Source organism: Microtus pennsylvanicus, chromosome 18 (genome assembly GCF_037038515.1).
Source record: "Microtus pennsylvanicus isolate mMicPen1 chromosome 18, mMicPen1.hap1, whole genome shotgun sequence".
Taxonomy (NCBI): Eukaryota; Metazoa; Chordata; class Mammalia; order Rodentia; family Cricetidae; genus Microtus; species Microtus pennsylvanicus.
Genome location: NC_134596.1, coordinates 17,071,938 through 17,093,765, shown reverse-complemented (window position 1 = coordinate 17,093,765; position 21,828 = coordinate 17,071,938). Strand labels below are relative to the sequence as shown.

Below are 21,828 nucleotides of genomic sequence, written 5' to 3'. Positions count from 1 at the left end.
AGGCTTTGCTGATGGGGACAGGAGGAACTTGTAATCATAAAGAAGATTGATTGTGCTAATTGCATAAAGTTCATTTCCCCTTTCTAATAAATATTTACCCTCCAATGTTTATAACTTTTGTGTTTGGACTTTCTTGAAATGCTTTATTGAATTAAAAACATCACATTACCATTGGCTAGAAGAAGAGACAGTTCTACTTGCCAATAACGTCCTCAACAAATGCCAGCTATGGATGCCAATTTTTTTTTTGTAGTTCATATTTGCATAGACAGCCCTGAGCCTTGCAATACCAGCATTCTGCAGACAGACATGACAGACACAACGGTGATGGGATGGGACCCTCCAGAACCCTAGAAACGAAAATGGACTGGGCTTTAATTTTTCTTGGTTCTGAAGTACGCAAATGTTCGGCAAAGCAGAAACCTAGTCACTATTGAAGCCTCGGCAGCCCCAACACGAATTGCAGCGATGTTTTTCCTATGAGCAAGAGCATGGCTCTTAGCATCTACGGATCTTAAAACAGCTATGTGCTGGGAGTGCCAGGAGGTGAACATACAAGGATGTTCGGTGGAAAGGAAGTTCTGTACTCAGAATTCTACCCAAAGAATTCTGGTGCTTCCTACAGAGGGCAGAAGCCGGCCTGCTTGGCTCTCCAGGGCTCTGAACATTTTGTGACATCTATCAGTCCCTTCTCCTAGTATGTTTATCAAAGCCTAAGAAAGCAAGACCTATAGGATTATCAGGGAGACAATGAGACTGATGTGTTCAAAGTACAAAAGGAATTTCTTGTAACACAATATTGAGAGGTTTAAAATTTTTAAATTACATTTTGTGTGTATGTGTGTGGGGGGAAGTCTTTGGTGTGCAGGTGCCATGCATGTGTGTGTGTGTAGGTCAGAGGACAACCATGCAGGTCCTGGGGTGAACTCAGGTCATCAGGCCTGGAATGTCACTGGCCTATAATCCCTGTTGATAAACATACAATATGACAAGAGCCGGCCTGGGGTTTGATAGTCGCTGTGATGTTGAAGTTGTAGGGAAGACAAACAGTAGTGCGTGGGGTCAGCCGTAGCCGTTAGACAGAGGGAAGGTATCTGTGACTCCTACTCTCAGTGCCTGCCATGGGAACTGCAAAGACAGCTAGGGCGCATTGCCAGCCAGCATGAGTGAAGGGGATCTTCGCTTGAGTGAGAAGCTGGAGGGAAAAGTTGCGATCACTTTCCCAGCCTGTTTCACAAAAATCCAGAGAACCTATCCAAGGGCTTTGGTTCAGGACAATCATGGGATTGTGAGGGATGAGAAATGCAGTCTCCTGAGACCAGGCAGGCTGTACCTGCCCGTGACCTTCTGTCAGGACACACTCTAGTCCAGGCAGGCTGTCCCTGCCTGTGACCTCTGTCAGGACACTCTAGACCAGGCAGGCTGTACCTGCCTGTGACCTTCCGTCAGGACACACTCTAACCAGGCTGTACCTGCCCATGACCTTCTGTCAGGACACACTCTAGGTCAAACAGGCTGTACCTGCCCATGACCTTCTGTCAAGACACTCTAGGCTCATCTTTCAAGCAGAACTTTGACATTTGCTTATGTATTTAGCGTTTATGTGTTTATTTACTACTTTCTTCTTATTTTAATTAATTATTAATAGAGTGTGCATGTGTGTGGTACACGCATATGTGTGAGTGCTCTGGCATGTATTTGGAGGTCAAAGGACAACTCAGGGAGTCAGTTCTCTCTTTCCACCATGTGGGTCCTTGGGATTAAATTCATGTTGTCCCGGTGGCCAGTGCCTTTACCCACTGGGCAACCCTGCCAGCCCTCAGCAGGGAAACTTGTTCCTCAGAAGGCAGAACAGAGAACTGAAGAGGGCTCACAGGTGGTGGAGATGCCCCGTGTTTGCCTTAAAATGCCATCTACCTAGATTGCTTAATTCTTTGTTTTAAACTATGTATTCCAAAAACAGATAGCACTCAACCCTGCAGGCCTGGTGTCTTAGTTTTATTCTCTGGGCCATGTCCAACCCCACTTCTAGTTCATTATTTTTAGTGGTAGGCTTAAAGCTCTAGAAATGTTTGAGACAAAAGACAGAGAGACAGACAGACACAGTGCACACAGTTGTCTCATTAATGTCCGGGTACTTTTCCAAGCTTTCCATGATTAGTTCTGAACCGGGACCCAGTCCTATGACTGGCTGTGAACTTCCCCTTAGTCCTTGTCTTCCAGGGAGCTCAGGGCCTGGGAATCCAGACAGCATTCTTAATCCGCACACAGGAATGCAGCTCCTAAGAGAGAGGTTCCTCCAGTTCTGAAGTTGTAATTCCTGCATGATACCCTCTCTCCTAAAGTGCCTATCCGTGAGCATTTTCTTTTGCTTTATGACACCAAGTAAGTAGAGTTTTTCCTATTAGAGGGGTCCAAAAGTCAGTCTCTCTCTCTCTCTCTCTCTCTCTCTCTCTCTCTCTCTCTCTCTCTCTGTGTGTGTGTGTGTGTGTGTGTGTGTGTGTGTGTGTGCGTGTGCGTGCACGCCAGGCTAGCTGACCCATAAGCTCCATGGATTTTCCTACATCCACCTCCAATGTCTCCACGAGAGTACTGGGACTACAGTTGTGCTGCTGTGTTCGACCTTTATGCGGACTCTGGAGATCTGGACTCAAGTTTTCCTTGCTGAGACCATCTCTCCGGCCCACAGCACGGTTCTTTGTGAAATGGGGGATGGGGAGCGTGGGGACACTTTGAGATGCAATGACAGTAATCAATGAGCTTGCTGGTGTGAGGACTAGACAGTTGGTGCCCTCCACAGGGAGGTGAGGGAGGGTTACGGCTTGTAGACAGGGTCCCATCTACATGGAACATGTCGTGGACTCTGAAAACAGGTACAAGGCCTTACCTTCTGAAGGAGATGGAGTACCATTTATAATACATAGCTAAAATCTAGCCTTATATGATTTTCTAATGAGTGTAATAATCTTAAAAGAAGCAATATGGCCCAGATACAAAGCAGGAAAATGCATCCCTGTTGAGGAAGAGTCAATAAAACCTGACCTAGAAAAGACAGACAGTGCAGTTACCCATGCCAAGGACACGAGAACAACAATCACGAGAATAGGGACATATTAAGAAGTGAACACGTGGCTTATGGGAATGGTATCTACCTGGGACTTCTGGAATGAAACGCTGCAGAGTCATAGATGAAGGAGACTGGGCAAGACTGATGGCAAATTAGGCATATGGAAGAAGGAGGGGTTTGAAAAAGTGACAAGACTATAATCTCCAACAGGGTGACCGGGGGCAGGCCTCACTGAGAAGGTAACATTTGAAAATTCAAAAACGAAAGAATGAGTTACTTAGATAATTGAGAGAGTGGCTGCCCTGTGGAGGGAGGAGCCTTAAGTAGCTGCACTCCTTTGCCATGAGCCTTCTGGTGGGCTCCAGAGAGGGCAGGAAGGCCAAGCCAGAAGAGAGGAAGTGACTGGGTGTAGGACGTGACTACAGTAACAACAACCTTAAGCATGAATCAGTGCAGTAAGCATTAGGTACCATGAGAAGAGCTGGGGACAATAGAGTCCTGGGACTGAGGAGACAGGATTCAGGACCACATTTTGGGTTGATGCTCTTGGAAGAGTCAGCTAATAGCTAGCGCCAGCCTGGCTCAGAGGTGATGCTTTCTGTGCCCCTAAAATGACAGGCAGCACCCAGCTGAGAGATGCTGGCTCAGTGTCCTGAACCAGTTCACATTTAAACTTGAAGCATTCAAGAGATACCATAGCATCTCTGGGTACCATAGCATCTCTGGCTACCATAGCATCTTTGGCTATCATAGGATCTCTGGTTGTTTCTGAGAGTCTGCCCCCACACTCACCCCTGGGACTTTATTCTGGAGGTAGCAGGTATACCTCATTTTGGAGGTATATAGCTGTTGGGTTCCTGCATCTGGAGGCTGGCCAGCCTACTGCATATCTTCCTGGGGACTACATGCCAAGCACCACCTGGGCCGCCGGTTTCCCTAGTATGTTTCTGGTGTCACACAGGTATCCATACACATGGTAAATGCCCCTATCACAGATCCTAGAACATTCCTCTGGGCACTTTCCATACATAGAACTGGCCAAGCCACAGGCATCACTGTTTGCAGGACAGTGAGCCAATCTTTATTATGGGGGTAACCAGATTTGTCTCCAAGCCTTTGCACTGTTACCTTCACACTAGTCAAACCATCTGGCATAACTGAGCTTGATTTAGTAGTACGGTCTGAAAGCTGGAGGTAGATTCTAGAGAGTTCTGGCAAGGACTAATGGGGCTCATGCAGGCTAGGGCTTTAGGATCAATCATATGGGCACTGGTCAATTAGAACTGCTTGTGGATTGTTATTGTTTTAAAATTAACATGTCACTTACTAAATTCTCTGCATCTAATACCCTCCAATGTGAACCAGTTTTTTAGCTCTCTTCCTTAAATGGGCGGGGTTTAAAATCAGGTGAGACAGTGACATCACAGCATTTATAAGAAGTGTGGCTAGATTTCCTTCGTCAAAAAGATTTCAAGCTAAAACACCACACTACTAGTGTCAGTACCCCCAAAGTATCCCCTTCAGAGTGACCCACGTGGATAGATGCTCACAAAAGCATGTGTTGATACCGTCACAGTCAGTTATACGGGGCACACACCCTCATGCCCATGCACGCATACAGTCACATGCATGTCTGTGTCTGAGATAGCCATGACCTCCAGCAGAATCCAGACCTGCAGAGTGGCTGCTGGGCTTGTGCGTCTTCCCAAGGCTGCCCTTCTCTGCCTGCTTACCTCCATGTTTCTGCAGAAGGTAGCATTGGTGCCAAACAGAATCTGGCACTGCTCATTGGCGCTGTAGTGCATGCCGGGCAGCTTGTGTGGAAGGCGCAGTGCGTGCTGACTCCTGGGGTCCGTGATCAGTAAGCAGGTACTGACTTTGGATCTGAAAAAGCCAAGATGCAGGTCAGTTTCTAACCGTAGGAGCCCACCGTTGTTCTGATCCTTTCAGTCTCCCGAGAAGGTTGCACTTCGGATGATTGACGGGACGAGAGCCTCGGCACTGGACACCTGGGTCACCCTTTTGGTGTGTCTGTGCTTTTTTATATGGTTGAATGTGGGTCTCTGCTCTGAAGGCAATGCAAGGCCCTAGGAACATCTCTGATGAAGCAAGTGGGCTTTCTTGGGGCGGGGGTTGATGAGAATACTTTTAAATTAGAATTCTCTGAATCCCCTTAGACTATGATTCTGAGCAAAAGTTGCCATGAACAAAAAAGAATGCAAGTTAGGCTATTTTATTTTAAATAAAATTAAAGTTCTGATTTCTGACACCATGGAGTCTCTTTGAAGAATTGCTGGGCCAAAATACGTATGTCAGTCAGTCTTGATGTCTTGCCTGACCATATCTTCTGCTATCACAGAACAAAAGCCCAGGGCTCACTCAGTCAAGAAGTTCCAGGTTTCAACTAGGAAGGGAATGTCTATTTACAGTGGGAGATACTTGTCCCCAGAGGGCTCTGTTAAGAGATAAAATGCTCAGTGCTTTATTTCCTATCCTTAAAGCACGGCAAATGAAGCCAGATACTTGCCAAAACTCTTGAAAAAAGGATTCTATGTATGTATGCATGTATGTATACACATATACGTAGGTATGTATATAAACATATACACATACACAACACACATATACACACATACATAGACACACATAACACATAATATACACACATACATACATATAAACACATACACACACACACATATATATATACACATACACACACACACACACACACAGAGCTAAGGCTAGTCCACAGCTCCCAGGCTCAGTCACAAGGCACCTGTTGCTAATGGTACCAGCACTATGCATCCGAGCAAATGTAAAGCATCCCGTCCTGTCACCCTGGCCCTTCTGGGTGACGGGGAGTGACATCAGTAGCTTACAACATTGTATTAGGAGTCTGTGATTAGAACACTCAGTGGAAGAAGACTATCTTAAAACCAGTAAGTTCATTTCTAAACCTATTTACTAAACACTTTTTCCATCCCTAGGAAACATGAAGAAGATCCTTTAACTACTTCAACCCACATTCTCTGGGTCCTGTCTAATAGAGCTGCTCTGCCATACTCAACCTTCCAGGGAGACCCACTGACTCACTTCTCTTCCCACTTCAGGTGGATTACTACAACGAAGTAGGGGAGCAATGAGGACCCATGCATCAGTATTGTAAATACAGCCCTAAGATCAGACACCAAGGGGTCAACAGGTCTGGATCAAGGGCATGCTTGCTTTAACAAGGGTCTAAACCCAAATTAGAAATTGTTCCATTAAAATCTGAGAACTAAAAAGTATAGACATTCTGTAGGGAGACCAGTCTAGTGAGAAGCATATCTGTTCCCCCATGAAGAAGGGAAGTGTGCAAACCCAACCCAGCTAATTCACTCCCAGCAAGGAAAGCAGCTTCAGCAAGCAGCAGGTTCTCACAGCAGCCGAGTTGTCCCCACTTGTGGTCACAGACTGGCAGAGAAGTGCAAGACAGAAGTCACTGCGTTGACATTTCATTCGTTAATGACCCCCTCCTGGACATGTGACGGCATTCCAGCTACAACCTCACGAAGAGGCCTTTGCCCATTTTGGGACACTCTTCACTGGGCCACCTCCCAAGCTGACTGAGGATTCATCTAAAAGAGTCACTTCTCACACTTGCCCGTCTTTGGTCTTTTGGCTAAACTTGGAGTTACCGAAGTTACAGAATGACTCAAGGACTTACTTGAGAAAGTTCTCCAGGTCATCGCGACTACAGGACGACCAAGAGAGATCACTAGGGTTTCGCCCCTTCACCCACTCTCCCGACATGATGTGCGACCGGCCAGCACAGGACGAGTGGTCGTCGTCGTGGTTCATTCCCAGGCTGCTCAGAGAGAAAGAGAAAGAGTGGAGTGCGGTGTCACATGTGCCTCGTTTCCAGGTCAGGTTTAATCAATGAAAGCCCAGAGAGTGATGGGGATGATAACGTTCTTACACGGCAGACCATAGTCAGTGCATACAGAGCTAGGGTGGTCTGACTACAGAAGGCATGGAAACTAAGCAAAAGGAATTAATGACGAGTGAAGGAATAAATTCTCAATCATAACAATTAATAGCAAATACAAGAGCGAATAAAGTCAAGATAGTTAATAAAAGTTACATTTTCTGATGAATACCTAATATCTCACACTATCATTCTGTTAGTGGTCTAAAGAATACAGTAAAGCTTTGTACTCATTAGAAATGAGCCATATTTTGCTGAGAGCCGGTGGAAAACACCAGAGATTTGAGTTTCCAAAGACTGTGGTTTCAAAGTTTCAAACTCAAGAACAACTGCATTTTTGCTATCTTTCATCTCTCTTCATGCTTTTGCTTATTTACTATAAAAAACCTTCCCCATTCACAAGAAACACGAGAAGACCCATAATGACCCCCATGCCTCATCAGCCCGTGTTCCCTGGGTACCACCAGGTACTGTAATATTGTCACCTTCTTTGGGAACTGTACCTGAGGAACCCTGTGGGGTACCTCTAGATGGGAGTGTGACCTGAGCAATGACCTTAGTTTATCCATACGCCAACAAATAAAGCTGGCCATATTTTTAATAGGTACATCTCAAAACTTTGACAGACCTCAGCAAATAAAATACCTCACTTAAAAAAAAAACAGTTCCAGCTTCTGTTTCATAATGACAGGTTTGACTACCACACATGACTACAGCTTTGGAAGGAGAGGGTCTGAAAGGCAGGTGAGTGAGCCTGTGTTAGTCTCCAGATGACGCTCCTGAGGACTCAGATCAGAATTGCAGAAGCCTGGGCTTTCTGAAATCATTAACACTCCCTCAAGAGGCACAGTGTTCCTTTCTCCCCGTGTCATGTTCTCCAAGTGTTTTCCTCCAGTGCCGTGTAAAGGCTATGCACCTATCTCCTTGCTTCCGCTGGGAAGAGCATGTTCAAGGCAGGGCACCTGGTGTGTGATGCAGACTAACTCTGGGGACTAACTTAGGAGCCCCGGTTACCTAACTCACTTGTCTCGGATACATTTCAGACCCGCTGACAGAGAGGACCCCGATCTCAAGGATAGAACTCCTTGCCAGTCACAGCATGAAGAACACGGCAACTATTATCACATTTGACATCTCTCAACTACACATAGTCTTGTCTTATTTTCAGAAACAGTTAAATCCCTCTGGGAACCTCGTCTCTGCCTATAGGAATTCCCTACAGCCTCTCCTCTACCCCTCTGTCAATCAGCCCACAGCACCTTTTGCCTCATGTACCGGGTGGGCCACAGTCTTATGGAGAACCAACACACAAGGTAACCTGCCCTACCTTTGCCCACTGCCAATCACCTTTGTTTCCCCAGCAGGTATCTTCCAAGCAACCCCCAGAAGAATTTTCTTTCTTTTCTAATAATTAATGCTATTGGAAAGAAGTCACAACTAAAGAAAAAATTACGCAGAAAGATCAGCCAGACCCAAAGTTTATTCATCTCAGTGAACTTCTAGACAGAGAATCCTGCTATTTCACTTTAGGGAATATACGCACAGAGATTCAGATCTCACAATAGATGTATTTGCACTCCGATGTTCGCTGTTGCTTTACTTGTCATAGAAAAGATGTGGAGCCAACCTACTTGGTCTCCAGCAAAGGAAAAGACAAATGAAAATCTGACACATCTCGAAAATGGAATGTTCAGCTCTAATGAAAGTTGAAATCACACATTTTCCAAAATAAATGGTGAATGGATTTAGAATGTATAATATTAATCGAGGTCATACAATCTCAGAAAGAAAATAAAGTACATATTCTCTCTCATATACAGATCCTACCTGTAACATATATGCAAAAATGAACATGTGGATATAGTATAACATACAGAAATAAGAACAAGAAAGTGTAGGTTAGATCACACAGAGCGACTGAGGAGGTGATGGGCATATATGGATTTGTCTTGGGCTTTTCTTTGTTGCTGTTGTGTGGTGATAAGTATACAAAAATATATTTGACAGATGGGTTTTTAAGCAAGGATATTGTTTAGGAATACCACCAAGGAGAGCTGAGCCCTTGATCTCAACCAGGACGAAGGTTTAGCCCAGGACCGCATCCCACTCTCTATGGTGATTAAGTCAGCTATAAATGAAAGAGGTTCCTTGGCCTTCACCATCAGATGGTCCTGGCCAGAGACCCTGGACCCTCAGGAGACACACAGGTCGGCTGTACAAGCACTCAGAGATGGTGCCATCCACAAAGCCATGCTCCCCATAGCTGCTCTCTCCAGGAGCAGGACACTTGCTGTGGGCATTTCCCTCTGCTGGCCCTCAGCAGTGGCCTTCCCAAAGGAATGTTCTAGTCAGCAGGGCCAGCCAAGGGTGGGATTCTTGGCTTTCTGGGGCTTGTGTCTAATATAGCTCACACTGGATCTGGCTCGAAAGGTTCAAATGCTAACTAAGTGTCTTACAGTTAGATGAACTGGCAGTGGGCGGGTGTCCTGTTCCTTGAGGGTTTATATAAACTACTGTTTAGGTTATTTTTAGTTTAAATTAAAGATTACCTGACTGAAAATTCCATGTTATTTTAGGTTTGTGTTCCAGGGCATGTATTATTTCTGGCAAGGTTATATTTAACAAAAGTGTGTGGCATTAAGCACGCAGTCCTTTTAAGTCTAGATGACTGTGAGGTCAAGGGCACAGACGGATGGGCCTCGTGTCCCCTATGTCAGACACAAGAATAACAATGACTCTGGATGGGTCTTATCTTAAACAAAATAGCACACCTCTTCTGTATTTGCTACAAGAAACCTCAATGCATACCATAGAGGGGGTCAAGAAAGAATTCCCACAATGCACCACACTACTCACCTCCACGGGAGACTGAAGATATGGAAGGAGATGGCTAGGTGTTCTAGACTTGCCATGTTGTAAGCTTTGGATTCAGCTGTCTCTGAGCTGATGTAGCGGCGTAAATAAATGCAGGCAGATTGTAAAGAAATATATACAGCTTTAATGAAGAAATAAACTTACAGAACCGAGGTTCCTGCGTAGCACAGGAAGCAGGAAAAGGGACGCGCAGGCTCCCACGTGCCTGATTTATCAGTAAACATTTGCCCGAGGCAAGCCCGCCCCTAAGGGGCTGGCTTAACCCTACAAGATGACCTGTCTTTCAAAAACTCTTGAATTCTTATGGAAGGTGACAGAGAAATAGGAGTCAGGTCTGGCCTTTCCTAAAACTGTCTAGGCTGGTTTGGGGAAACAGATGCTTGAGGCGGGATGAAGCACCCAGAGATAGCTCTCAGGAGCACAGCCTCTCCATCACATGGGATCAACAGCGTATTGGTGTTATTTGCTATAATAGGTAACGTCACAATAGGTGAAAATGGGTATTATATGTATAATGTATACTATTTCTCCTACTGAAGCAGTCAAGACATGACAGAAGACATGAGGTATATGAATTGTGCCTAGATCTGTATTGCATTTTTATACACATATAAGGCAATCATAGCAAGTAGGATTTTAACTCTAACTTACCCAAACTTTGCCTGGTCAACCTTCACTTGATCATGTTGAAACAGAGAAAAGGGTAAAAAGGAAGGACAAAGAATAGAGGATCTATCCTCTCTCCTGGTTAGCAACACCTCTGCACCTCAGTTTCATCGTCCCTGACTAAAAAGGGGTAGCCATACCTAGCTAGTCATTCAATATATACTTGTCAAATGCTCTCTATTAGAAAGACACAACCCAGAAGGGCTTGGCACACAGAGATCACCGTCTAAAGCAGCCTTCTCGGGGCCAGCTACCCTGTACATCAGATATTTACATTATGATACACAACAGTTGGAAAATTACAGTCATAAAGTAGCAACAAAATAATCTTATGGTTGGGGATCACAACACAAGAAAGTGCATTAAAGGGCCACACCGTTAGGAATTCTAAAGGAATGGGCTTCCTAGGGCAGGGTGGCTACGAAGGAGACAATGACTTTATTCACTTTAGGCACATTCATCCACGAGAGTGAAGGAATTAAAAAGCCTCTGAGCTGCCAACTGAGGTGCCCGAGGACTTATAAAACAGGGACAAGTATGTCAACTTAGAAGAAAGGATCAAGGTGGGGCTGAGAGACGGCTCAGTGAATAAAGTGTTGTCGTGCAAGCGTGAGGACCTGAATCACAATTCGGAGCACTCTAAAAGCTTGGTGTGGCTGTGCACCTGTAACTCCAGAGGGAAGGAGGGGAGGAGGATGGCTGGCGCTTTGCTGACTAGCCAATATAGCTAAAAACAAGACAAAACAAACAAACAAACAAAAAGGACCCAGCAAGCACCAGGTTCAGTAACAGACTCTGTCTTACAGGAATAAAGTGAAAAGTAACAGAACAGGGCACTAGACAACTTTCTCTGGCATCGTGCACATGTGTGTGTGTGTGCAATGCATGTATGTGTGCATGTGTTTGTGTGTGCATGTGTGTGTATGTATGATTATGATAAACTGGTTTTATGTCATTCTTCATTAATAAGTTTCAAGTTCACCTAGATCTAGCAACTTGGATTCCGAAGAAACTTAGATCTCTCAGCCAATGGGAAAGGGGCTAGTCGTAAAGCTGGTTAATTTATTAATTACCTAACACTCAGAATGTGGTGGAAATCTAAAGGCTACCAAGGGGCATAGGATGGAACCCGCCCCCACCCCCATAGCTTCCAGACTCTGTTACCCTCCTTATTGGTGCAGCCTTTTAATGGGCATGGGAATCCAGACCCCAGCATTTCCTGTCTCTTCAAAGGCCAGTGAGGAGAGGAGGGGATTACCTGACAGCAGACATGGCTGCAGAAGGGGAGAACTGCCCCCTCTCAAAGTTCAAAGGCCTGCTGGGGACATCAAAGGGCGCAGGATGCTCTAAACAGTAGCAATTCTAGGGACAGGGGCTTCCTGTTCCTAATGACTATCACCCCCTGGCCTTTTATGAAACTGGTCACCAGGGGGTCTTTACAGACTTATTATTTGAACTCTGCCTTTTCCATCCTGTCAAGGAGGTGTGGAGGGAGTGGGGATCAGAATATATATACTGTGAAGTGCTCACCACAGGGCAGCCTCAGCCCCTTCATGATTCCCACAACGGGCCACTGGGCCAGTGGCCGGGTCTTTGGTTCATGCCTTTGGCTCCTGTGAGCACAATCCCGTTCTGAGGACCAGTTTACAGGTCCTTTCCATCCTTGAGGCAGAGGAATGGCCCTGAACTCTGACCATCACAGTCCCTCTCTCCATGCCTTTCAGAGCCACCCTGAAGGGCAGGATTTGTCATTCTTTTATATTTCAACAGCTCAGCAACTTCTGACAGCAGGGCCCAGAGCTAACCACATAGAGAAACTGGTTAAGTATTGGCAAGCTGATGGAACACATGGACCCTTGGAAAACAAAGCAACCTGTCTAGATTTCTCTGAAAGAGTTTTGCCCTCCTGGGTGCTGTTCCCTTCACTATGTTCCTGAAGTAGCTGGGAGTTCCCGAGAGTCACCATACCAGGGAATCCAGGAAAGATACTTATTCAGGTTGTGCTGGTCAAAAGCCACACTTCCAAGGGGAGAATGCTACGTTCCTTCAAGGTTCTGCTCTATATGGCCCTTGATTCTTATGACTTTCAATGAGTGAATTTTTTAAATATATAGCAGGCCAATGTAAAAGAGATAGATAGATGGATGGATAGATAAGAGTTAGATAGATGATAGAAGATAGATATAGATTAGATGATACATCAATGATGGATAGATGATAGATCAATGATGAATACTTGATAGATCAATGATGGACAGATAATAAATGATAGATGATAGATCAATGATGAATACTTGATAGATTGATAGATCATTGATGTATAGATAATAGGTAAATGATAGGTGATAGATCAATTATCAATAGATGATAGACAGATAGATCAACGATAGATGGATGATAAACAGACCGACAGATAGGTAACCAACCAGCTAGCCAGACAACATAACAAAACAATATCAACTTGGATACTCAAAACACCCAGTCCAGCAGAAACCAACCGGGGAAGCTGAGGCAGTGGGCTTCCGGTCCCCCCTGAGCTTTTCCCTCAGTGGATAAACTTTCCATGGACTGAACTCTCCCCTCCCCTCCCCACAGCAGTTGCTTTTATATCACAGAATAAACAACAGTAAACCCTGTTGAAGCTGTTCTCAAGAGCACTGTGTTTTTACTCTTGGGCTAGTCTGCTGTTCTGACCTCCGTCACAGAGTTAGAGATTAGACCATCCACAGACAAAGGGTCCTAGAGGACATTACATAAAAATGCATGAGTCCGAAATGGGGTTACCCCACTTCCAGAGCGGGCATCTCAGTGAACTCCATGAGAATTTATCAATACAAATGTGTATTACAGGTCCAAAGCAGCTTATATCCATCCTAACAGAGTTGTACAGAATTGGGAAGGCAGATTCTAGACTCAGGAGACCAAGAAACACCAAGTTTAGTTTCTAAAAAGCATTGACTTTCAAATGTGGCTGTACAGTGGACTAAACTAGAAAGCCCAAAGAAGCACTGGGTTCTAGCTCCTACAGTCTGAATATCTGACTTCATTGGTATGAGGCATGACTTCAACATTTGGATTTTTACGTGTTCCCAGGTAGTTCTAACATGCTTAGAAGTCTGTGGACCACTATCATAGTGTAGACCAGTTGATAAACAAACTTCAGCATACTTTAGATTGATTAGTCAAAACCAAAACTCAGAGTGACCTTTCTTTCCAATCAGAAAGCCAAATTTTGGGGTGAGACCAGAGAGGGCAGTCATGTTAGCATGTTCTGGATACACTCAAAAAAGCCAAATATCTCTTCGCCTCCACTCTGAGGTGCGTCATTTCTAAGAAGTGACGACCACAGTAGTGATAAACACTATTGCGCACTGCTTGCTTCATGACCAGGGACAATCTAAGAAATGAATCATCAGGCAATTCTGCCATCATGCAAATACCACCACAGAGTGTGTGTTCCACAAACTACAGTGGCTTTAAGTCCTTTGTGATATATCTTTAGGGACCATGGTCATATACATGGTGCAGTTTTTGACCCTCCACTAAAATAGTATGCACCACAAGGCTAGAAGAGTTTGTGACTATACATTACTCAAAAAACTTGGGACATTATATAGACTCATAATTTTTCCAGTTTGGCCTGGTGGTTAGAGTACTTGTTGCTCTTGCAGGGGACCTGGATTCGATTCCCAGCACCTTCATGTGGCTCATCTGTAACTCTAGCTCCGGGTGATCCAATAACTCCTTCCGACCTCCTCAGGAACCGATCCCACACAGACTGCACATATACACATGCAGTAAAACTATCCATACATATAAAATAAAGTAAACATTAAAGAATTTACACCAAGGGACTGTTTCTGACATTCCCACACAGTTGAACCTTTGGGGGCTTTATATTCCTTCCCCCCTGCCTTAAGCAATACTTTTTATGGCTTAAGAAGTATTCACCACTTTCCCCAGTATAAATTACAGCTTCTTGCAGTTAATCACCACTGCTTAGCTGGCATTCAACTTACAGGATAAAAATATATTCTTTTGGCTGACTTAACGATTGTGTACACAAGTTGTCCTCAAACCCTCTCTGAATTTTGGCTCACAGCAGCTATGGTGTGCTGAGGCTGGAATGTGGTTTCAAGCAATGCCAGGTCTTGCATAAGTGATAATTGATATTTTTACTAGCAGCAACTTTATAGTTGATAATGGGTTATTAAAACAGGAAAGGGCCCTGCCCACAAAGTCTCATCAGAGATAGGAGAGGTGTTTCAGACAAAAAGCCTCCCAGGGTTGATAGAGGGAGGTCCCTACAGCAGGTCCCACAGCTCCCCCAAACAAGCCAATTCCAGGGTCAAAACCACATTGCAGCTCCTCTGCTTGCTGAGTTTCCTTACCCTGTGGCTGCATGGCATCCAGCCCCCATGAGACTCAGCTCCACTTGTACAGAGGAGTGGGTATCAAGTCTAAGGGTACTGCACCATCTCTGTCCTTTGTCTTCTTTCAAAACAACCTTAATGCTTATCTTGATTTCAACTCTGTTAACTTGAATTACCAAATTCAACAACTCTGGCAGGGCAGAGACTCACCACTCAGAAGGAATGACCTCCTGCCCTTATCTCTGGCCACCTCTCTCCACTCATGAGGCAAAAAGGTTTCCTTCCACCCAGGTAAAAATCTCAGTGAGGTTTAACTGACTAAAGGCAGAAAAGGGACTGCATGTCCGCATGTCAGCAAACACAACACTCTCTCCATTTTGAGACTATCAAGAGAAAAGTTAACTCTTTAAGAAAATAAAGCCACTGTTTCAGCCACTAAGGGGAACTGAGAACAGACCAGGGACTGACTGGCAGGGATCAATGAGAGGATGTGTGATGGGGATTTGAACCTCAGGAGGAAAATTATGAAACTTGGTCACCTCTGAATATTGGTTGCTTTTGTCGCTTGATTCTGGGCCCTGTGGAATCAGTAGCCTTGGGCTTAGTTGTCTTCATGTCACATCAGTGCTGACTCTGGCTTGTGAGTGACACCTGTCTGTGTGAATGGTGCCTCTGGAGTGTGCAGCATGGCAGGACAGATTGCCTTTGCTCTCCCTCTATCCTTTACTCTTCATTCCTAAGGCAGGTTTGCTCCCGGCAATGTCACGGGCATAGAAACATCTCTTTTGAGAAGACAAAACTTTTTCTCTTTCAGGACATGTCAAGTTGTGGAACAGATTGACCCAGGAACCCAAAACGATAACGCAACCACCTGCCAGATATTGGCCTCACTTGCGATGTGCTCTGCAGACCCTACTGCCAGACCAATAAGTCAAATAAAATCAATGGATTCACATGAGGATGGGCCTCCATTGTAATGTCTTCCTTGTAACGATTCCTGAGTCAACCTCCTTGTCTTAGCTTTCTGATAACAGAACTCTGAGACTGGCTAATTTACAAACAGCAGAGGTTTACTTGGTTTGCCAGGATGAAAGTGGAGAAGTCCAAGAGTGGGAGGACTCCTCTTGTTAGGGCTCCAGCTTCTTCAATCACTGTGGAAACTGGACAGAAACTGATGAATGCAGAATACAGAAGAGGAGACCACACATGGCCAGAGTGGACCATTCCTTGAGAAGGGCTCACCTTCCATCGGAGCATATTCAAACCACAGCCCTCAGTGTGTCCAGCAAGGCCTTGCATGTTGTATTTCCTACTAGCTGTGTTGACAGTGTCAACAGCTGGCTGAGTCCTGCAGGCCTTGGGTCTATGTTCCTGTTCCGTCTCTCCTGGTGGACATGCTCTGGGTTCCAAATGGACCTATAGAACCACAACTACAGCATACACATCTACATCTAGAAGGTACTTCAGGGAGGAGAGAAAGGAATTCAAAATCTAGAGACCACAACAAGAAAGGCTTTCCAATGTCTTCTGTCCACTCCTCTTAGCCTGTTCCGGCAGAGGGACCACCCTGCTGAGAAGTATAGACACCGTCAACAGCAACACCCTCCTCTCCATTTTCAAGTCTCCATTCCCTTTTGTTATGGGGAAAAGTCAAGGAGGCTTTGGGCTCCTTGATGAACTAGAACCCCATGCCAATCTAGGAGTCTCTCCAAAGGTAATTCAGTGCCAATGGGTGAGCATAAGGAGACTCTACTTTCTCCACTTCCAGGATCATGCATCTGGATCAGCTGACCCACACTGGAAGATGTCCTGACCATAGCAGTGAATGTGGGATGGCAAGTACCGCTGATGGTTAGACATGATGGTGGAGCTTAAGGGCTTCCAATGGAAGGGCACAGAGCAAGGGCTATGCAAGTCTTGCCGTCACTGTGAGGGCAGGATGACAATGGTCATGACAGCCACTCACACCAGGAAGCACACATTCACAAATATGGCTGCCCGTGGGCGCCATCTCTGTTCTGAAAAGCACAGATGCCCACCTCTGCCTACCTGTGGAAATCCCTACTAGCAGGTACAGCCTGGATGGTCTCTCAAGGCAATTCTCTATTTTTTTTTAAGAAAAAATCTTAAATTTAAAATAGTCATAAATGTAACAAAGGTTGAAAATCCGAACACATGCAGGATCTCTGCACCTTAGACGCAATCTTCCCCGGTGACGTCTTGCATCACCGCCCAATAATGGAGACCAGAAGTTTGCAATCACCACGCCCCACAGAACCTGTTCTGATTTTACAGTTAAGCTGTGTTCTCTGCTGGGTGCCTGGCTCCAGCTGAAGACAATTCGAACACATGCAGTCCCCTGGAATTCCTGCCACCATCGAAAAGCTCACATGTACCATCACCCACACTTTCCTTTATGGGTTTACCCACACTCTCCCTTATCCCTTAAGCCCTAACAACCATCAATCTCAGCTCCATCCCTCCAGTTATGCTAGTTCTCTTGAATGAATGGAACCATGTATTGCCTATTCCTCTGAAAGGGAGCTTGTTTGTTTGTTTTTTTTAAATCAGCATAATTTGAGATTTATTTAAGTTTCTGTGTCTATTTAGAATTCAAACACTTTTAATTGGTAGGTAGTAGTTCAGGAAATGGATGAACCACAATTTAATTGTCTACCCATTGGAGGATTAGGTAGTTTTAGTTCGGGGGCAATTATGAGACAACTGCTTTAACGTACACATGCAGGTTTCTAGGCGACGGTGTCACCAGTTCGCTGGGGTGAGCGCACAGGGCGTTACCACTGGACCGTTTGTAAACTCCAGGGTTTGAGATGGGGTCTCATGTACTCCACACTGACCTTGAACTAGCTACGCAGTTGAAGACGGTCTTGAACTCTTGCTCTTCCTGCTTCTTCCTCCCAAGAGCTTGGGTAGTTTTAGTTTTAAGAGAAATCTTCAAACTGTTTTGTAGAGTAGCTCTGTTATTTTATACTTTCACCAGTGATGTGGGAGTGACTTGATTTTCTGCAACCTGGCCTGCACTGGATGTCCCTCTTCTCGCTGTAACCATCTAGTCGTGTGTGGTAGCAACACATCGTTGATTGAGTCTGCATTTCCCCGTTAATGACGCTGACACTGAAGCGCTTCCTCTCTATCCACACGTCCTGCGCCCCGTTCTCTTCTGTGAAATGCCTGCTGGGGCTTTTCCACCATGTTCTCAGGGCTGTTTGCAGCTTACTGTAATTTATTTTTACTGAATGTCTTTAATACTATTAAGAGGGCCTCTCACACAGCAAAGCTTCAACACTGATGATTCCAGCCTTTTCTTTGGCTTGGATGGTGTTCTGTGAGAGCTAAGAACGCTGCCCAGCCCCAGCTTCCAGGCTTGCCTCCCATGTCTTATTTCCTGGAAGTGTAGTAGTTTGCACTGAAGTTCAAAATTCACTCTGAGGTAAGTTTTGGGGGAGCAAGTATGACATTTATGTCAAGGCTCTTTTTTCTTCATCAATGGATGTCTGAATTTGCAATATTTTCTTTTAAATTATAACCTGCGCGAAGTCACTTTTGTATTTCTGTTAAAAACCAGGTATATTTGTGTGACTCTATTTCTGGGTTCCCTGTTACAGAATAACGTTTCTGTTCCCTCAAAAGAACACCTCAGCTACGGAGGAAGATCAGAATCAGGAGCATGACATGTTCCCCTCTGGTGTTCATTTTCTTGGATGGCTTTGGCCACTCTAGGGCCCATCATTTTCCTTGAGAGTTTGAGAATCTCTCTTTTTATCTCTGCCAGAAAAGCAGTGCTAACCTTTTGATAAGAACAGCATTGAACCTACAGATCAACTCTGGGAGAACTAACGGCTTCTTTACGATGTTAAGTCTTCAATCCCAGAATGCTGTGTCTCTTCAGGAACACAAGCCTCTTTTGGTCTATGGTTCGGCATGTGATTTTCCCCAGACAAATCCTGTACATGACTTAGTAGATGTGTAGGTTCTTTCCAGCTTAGAAAGGTTTGCTGTTCAGAGTATTACTTGTGCCGGTTTTGTTGATGCTCTTGGAGAGCTGAGGACCATTCCCCGTGTTCCCAAATGATGTAGGTTGTTACCATGAGCAGAAGACAATACAAGTTAGATACACTGACAAATGAATTTTGTATATAAATGGATATGACTTTCCTTCATTGGGATATTGACATAGTATACAAATTGATTAACTGAAATTAAACCAGTTTTGGGTACCTAAAATAAATCCCCTTGGTCATAGCTTTGCATTTTTATTCATTCATTCATTCATTCATTCATTCTCTCCCTCTCTCTTTCCCAAACACGCGCACGCACACACACACAATTGGATTTAATTTTCTAAAATCCTCTTGAGAGATTTTAAGCTATATTTTTGCATATTTTAATACCAGAGCAATACAGCTTCTTACACTTAATTGGAAAATGTTCCTTCGTTTTCATCTTACTATAAGACACTACATAAAATGACTAATTTTTCTTTGAGTGTTTGGTAAAATTGTTCAGTGAAATCATCTTGGCCTGGGGATATCCAGGTAATTTTAGCTTACGTTTTCTGCGTTTTAGCTTAAAGTTTCTAAACTGATGCATAAAAACTGTGCAGGGGCCAAAGAAATGTCTCAGTGCATAAAGCATTAGCCACTCAGATGACCCAGATCTGACCCTTGAACTCCACATAAAGGGCTGGATGCTGTGGCATGCACTATAATCCCAGCATTCCTCCTCTGAGACGGATGATGGAGAGAGAAGAATCAGCTGATAGCTTCCAGGATCCCTGACCTGGAATAAGCTGTGTAGCAGGAGAAAGACTTTTCTGTTGTCTTTGTTATTGATATGTGGTTTGATTTCATTGCCTCATAGAATATATTTTGCTTTGCCCCAGCTCCTAACGCTTGTTCTGGTTTGTTGTTTGGCCCAGGATAAAGCTTATCTGGTCGAAAGTTCTACATGAGTTTGAAGAGAACAAGTATCTAGTCAACCAAAGCTCTTAGGTTGGTTTCTTTTAGATCTAGGGACTTCTTAAACTGTGGGTTGTGATGCCATATGTTTCCATATAAAATAATGTGGGGGAGGGCGAGGTGTAAAATATAGCAACAGTAACAATTTTCTGAACACAAAACAACCAAAATCTAATTTACAGATCAAACATGTAACAAATTAGAGGTGCTTCCAGTAGTAGGCATCCTGCTGGGTCGCATGACGTCACTGCTCTGACTGGACAGCACTGCCTGAGGCATTGTACACTTGCCTTCCCATCATGCAGTGCTAGGGGCACCACCTGAAACCCATCTGCACAGAGCTGGCGTGCTAGCGACTGCAGAGATTGTGTGTCTATGACGTTTTCTGCTCCTCTGGAAACACCATGGTTGCCCACAGAAAACAAAGACTTGCAACAGCTCCCACTCACCCTTCCTCAGGTATCCGACAGTAAGAGCTGGTGTCTAGGTTACTGACTTGAATTTTGTTAAAAATAATAACAACAACATAATTAGAGGGATTTTGGTTTAGGATTGTGTTGTATGACTTTTCCTGGATGGATTTCAAACAAACATCTCTTTACCCTAGATGTGCCACCAATGCTAGACCTAAGAAATGATTCAAGTCTAGCTAAGCCAACCAATGGCTTGTTTTTGGTGGGAAGGGAGGTTGTTACTTACAGAAGCTTGGGCAAGGGGTTGTTCAGAGGTGTATGGAATTCAAAGACAGCTGCATCTCTGAGAGGCCACCCAGCACAAGTGGTGGCTCTGTTGCTTCCCTGGAGCACCCTGCACGGCAATGATCTCTCCAAGCAACTGTTAACTGCACAAACACCTTGGGAAAGGCCTCCTACATCTTGTAACTTTTGACCCTCTCTGATTCTTACAAGTTTCATGAACCTGATGAACCTTCTGAGTTTTATCTTCTTGAGTCTTGAGGCTCCCTTCTCCCTCCAGGAGAGAATGTTTCAATTAAAAAAAAAAAGGGTACTTGACAGGTTAAGACAGAATTTTTAGCAATTTCTCAAATGGCCCTAACCATATGTCTGCTTAGACATTTTACATTATGACTCATATAATCATCGTTCCCATCATTGATGACTACACAATGAAAATATCCGTCAACTCTAAAAATGTTTTATGCTTTACAGTATCAAATATCCAAACAAAATATCATTATTTATATAAAAATGAGCAATCACATTCATTACATTATGATGTAACTGTCCTTTTATCTTTAACAAATGGTGAAATTGTATGTATATCAAAGAATTATTTTAGAACGAATTTATGATTTATTTATAGTAAATGCTTCATTTGTATACATAGTTCATCTACTTGTATACCCAAAGTTGTGTAAAACGTTCTCAGATAAAGCGGGGCCACAAGCTCAAGCAGCCCTGTTTTAGACTGTATATGGAGCACACAGTGTTTTTAAATCCATTTGCCAATGCACGTCGTTTAGCCAGTGCTTCTTATACAGTGCACACTGGGAGTGACTGTAGGCATGGAGCTCTCTTTCCTTTGTTTCTTTTTTCTTGCCATCCTCTGAGTTATGTTTCCATTTTACCTCTTTCAATGAGTACTGGTACTTCTGCTTAGCCTAATTTACTCCTATTATCCCTCTTCCAACCTTCGGCCATGCTGCGGATGGAGTCGAGACCTCAGTACACAGCAGGCAAGTGCTAGACCCGTAAGCTACAACCTGAGCTCTAACCCCCTCATTTTGCAAATAGAATTGCCTTATTCTCGCTCATATATATATATATATATATATATATATATATATATATGAGTTGTTATTGTTGTTTGCATGTGTGTGTGTGTGTTCATTTGTTCAGGTGTTGTTATAATTTTTGTTTGACTATAAAGCAAAATGAA

General features: G+C 44.2%; 1 protein-coding gene across 1 annotated transcript in view; it reads right to left on the bottom strand.

Moving 5' to 3' along the window:
• The window catches only part of Adamts17 (ADAM metallopeptidase with thrombospondin type 1 motif 17), a 315,038-nt gene that overhangs the window by 147,722 nt on the left and 145,488 nt on the right, over window positions 1-21,828 (bottom strand). The window contains exons 9-10 of the mRNA XM_075952745.1: window positions 6,777-6,917; window positions 4,801-4,951 (exon numbers count right to left, since the gene is read on the bottom strand). Coding sequence (XP_075808860.1) covers window positions 4,801-4,951; window positions 6,777-6,917 — 292 coding nt within the window. The remainder of the gene's footprint in view (window positions 1-4,800; window positions 4,952-6,776; window positions 6,918-21,828) is intronic.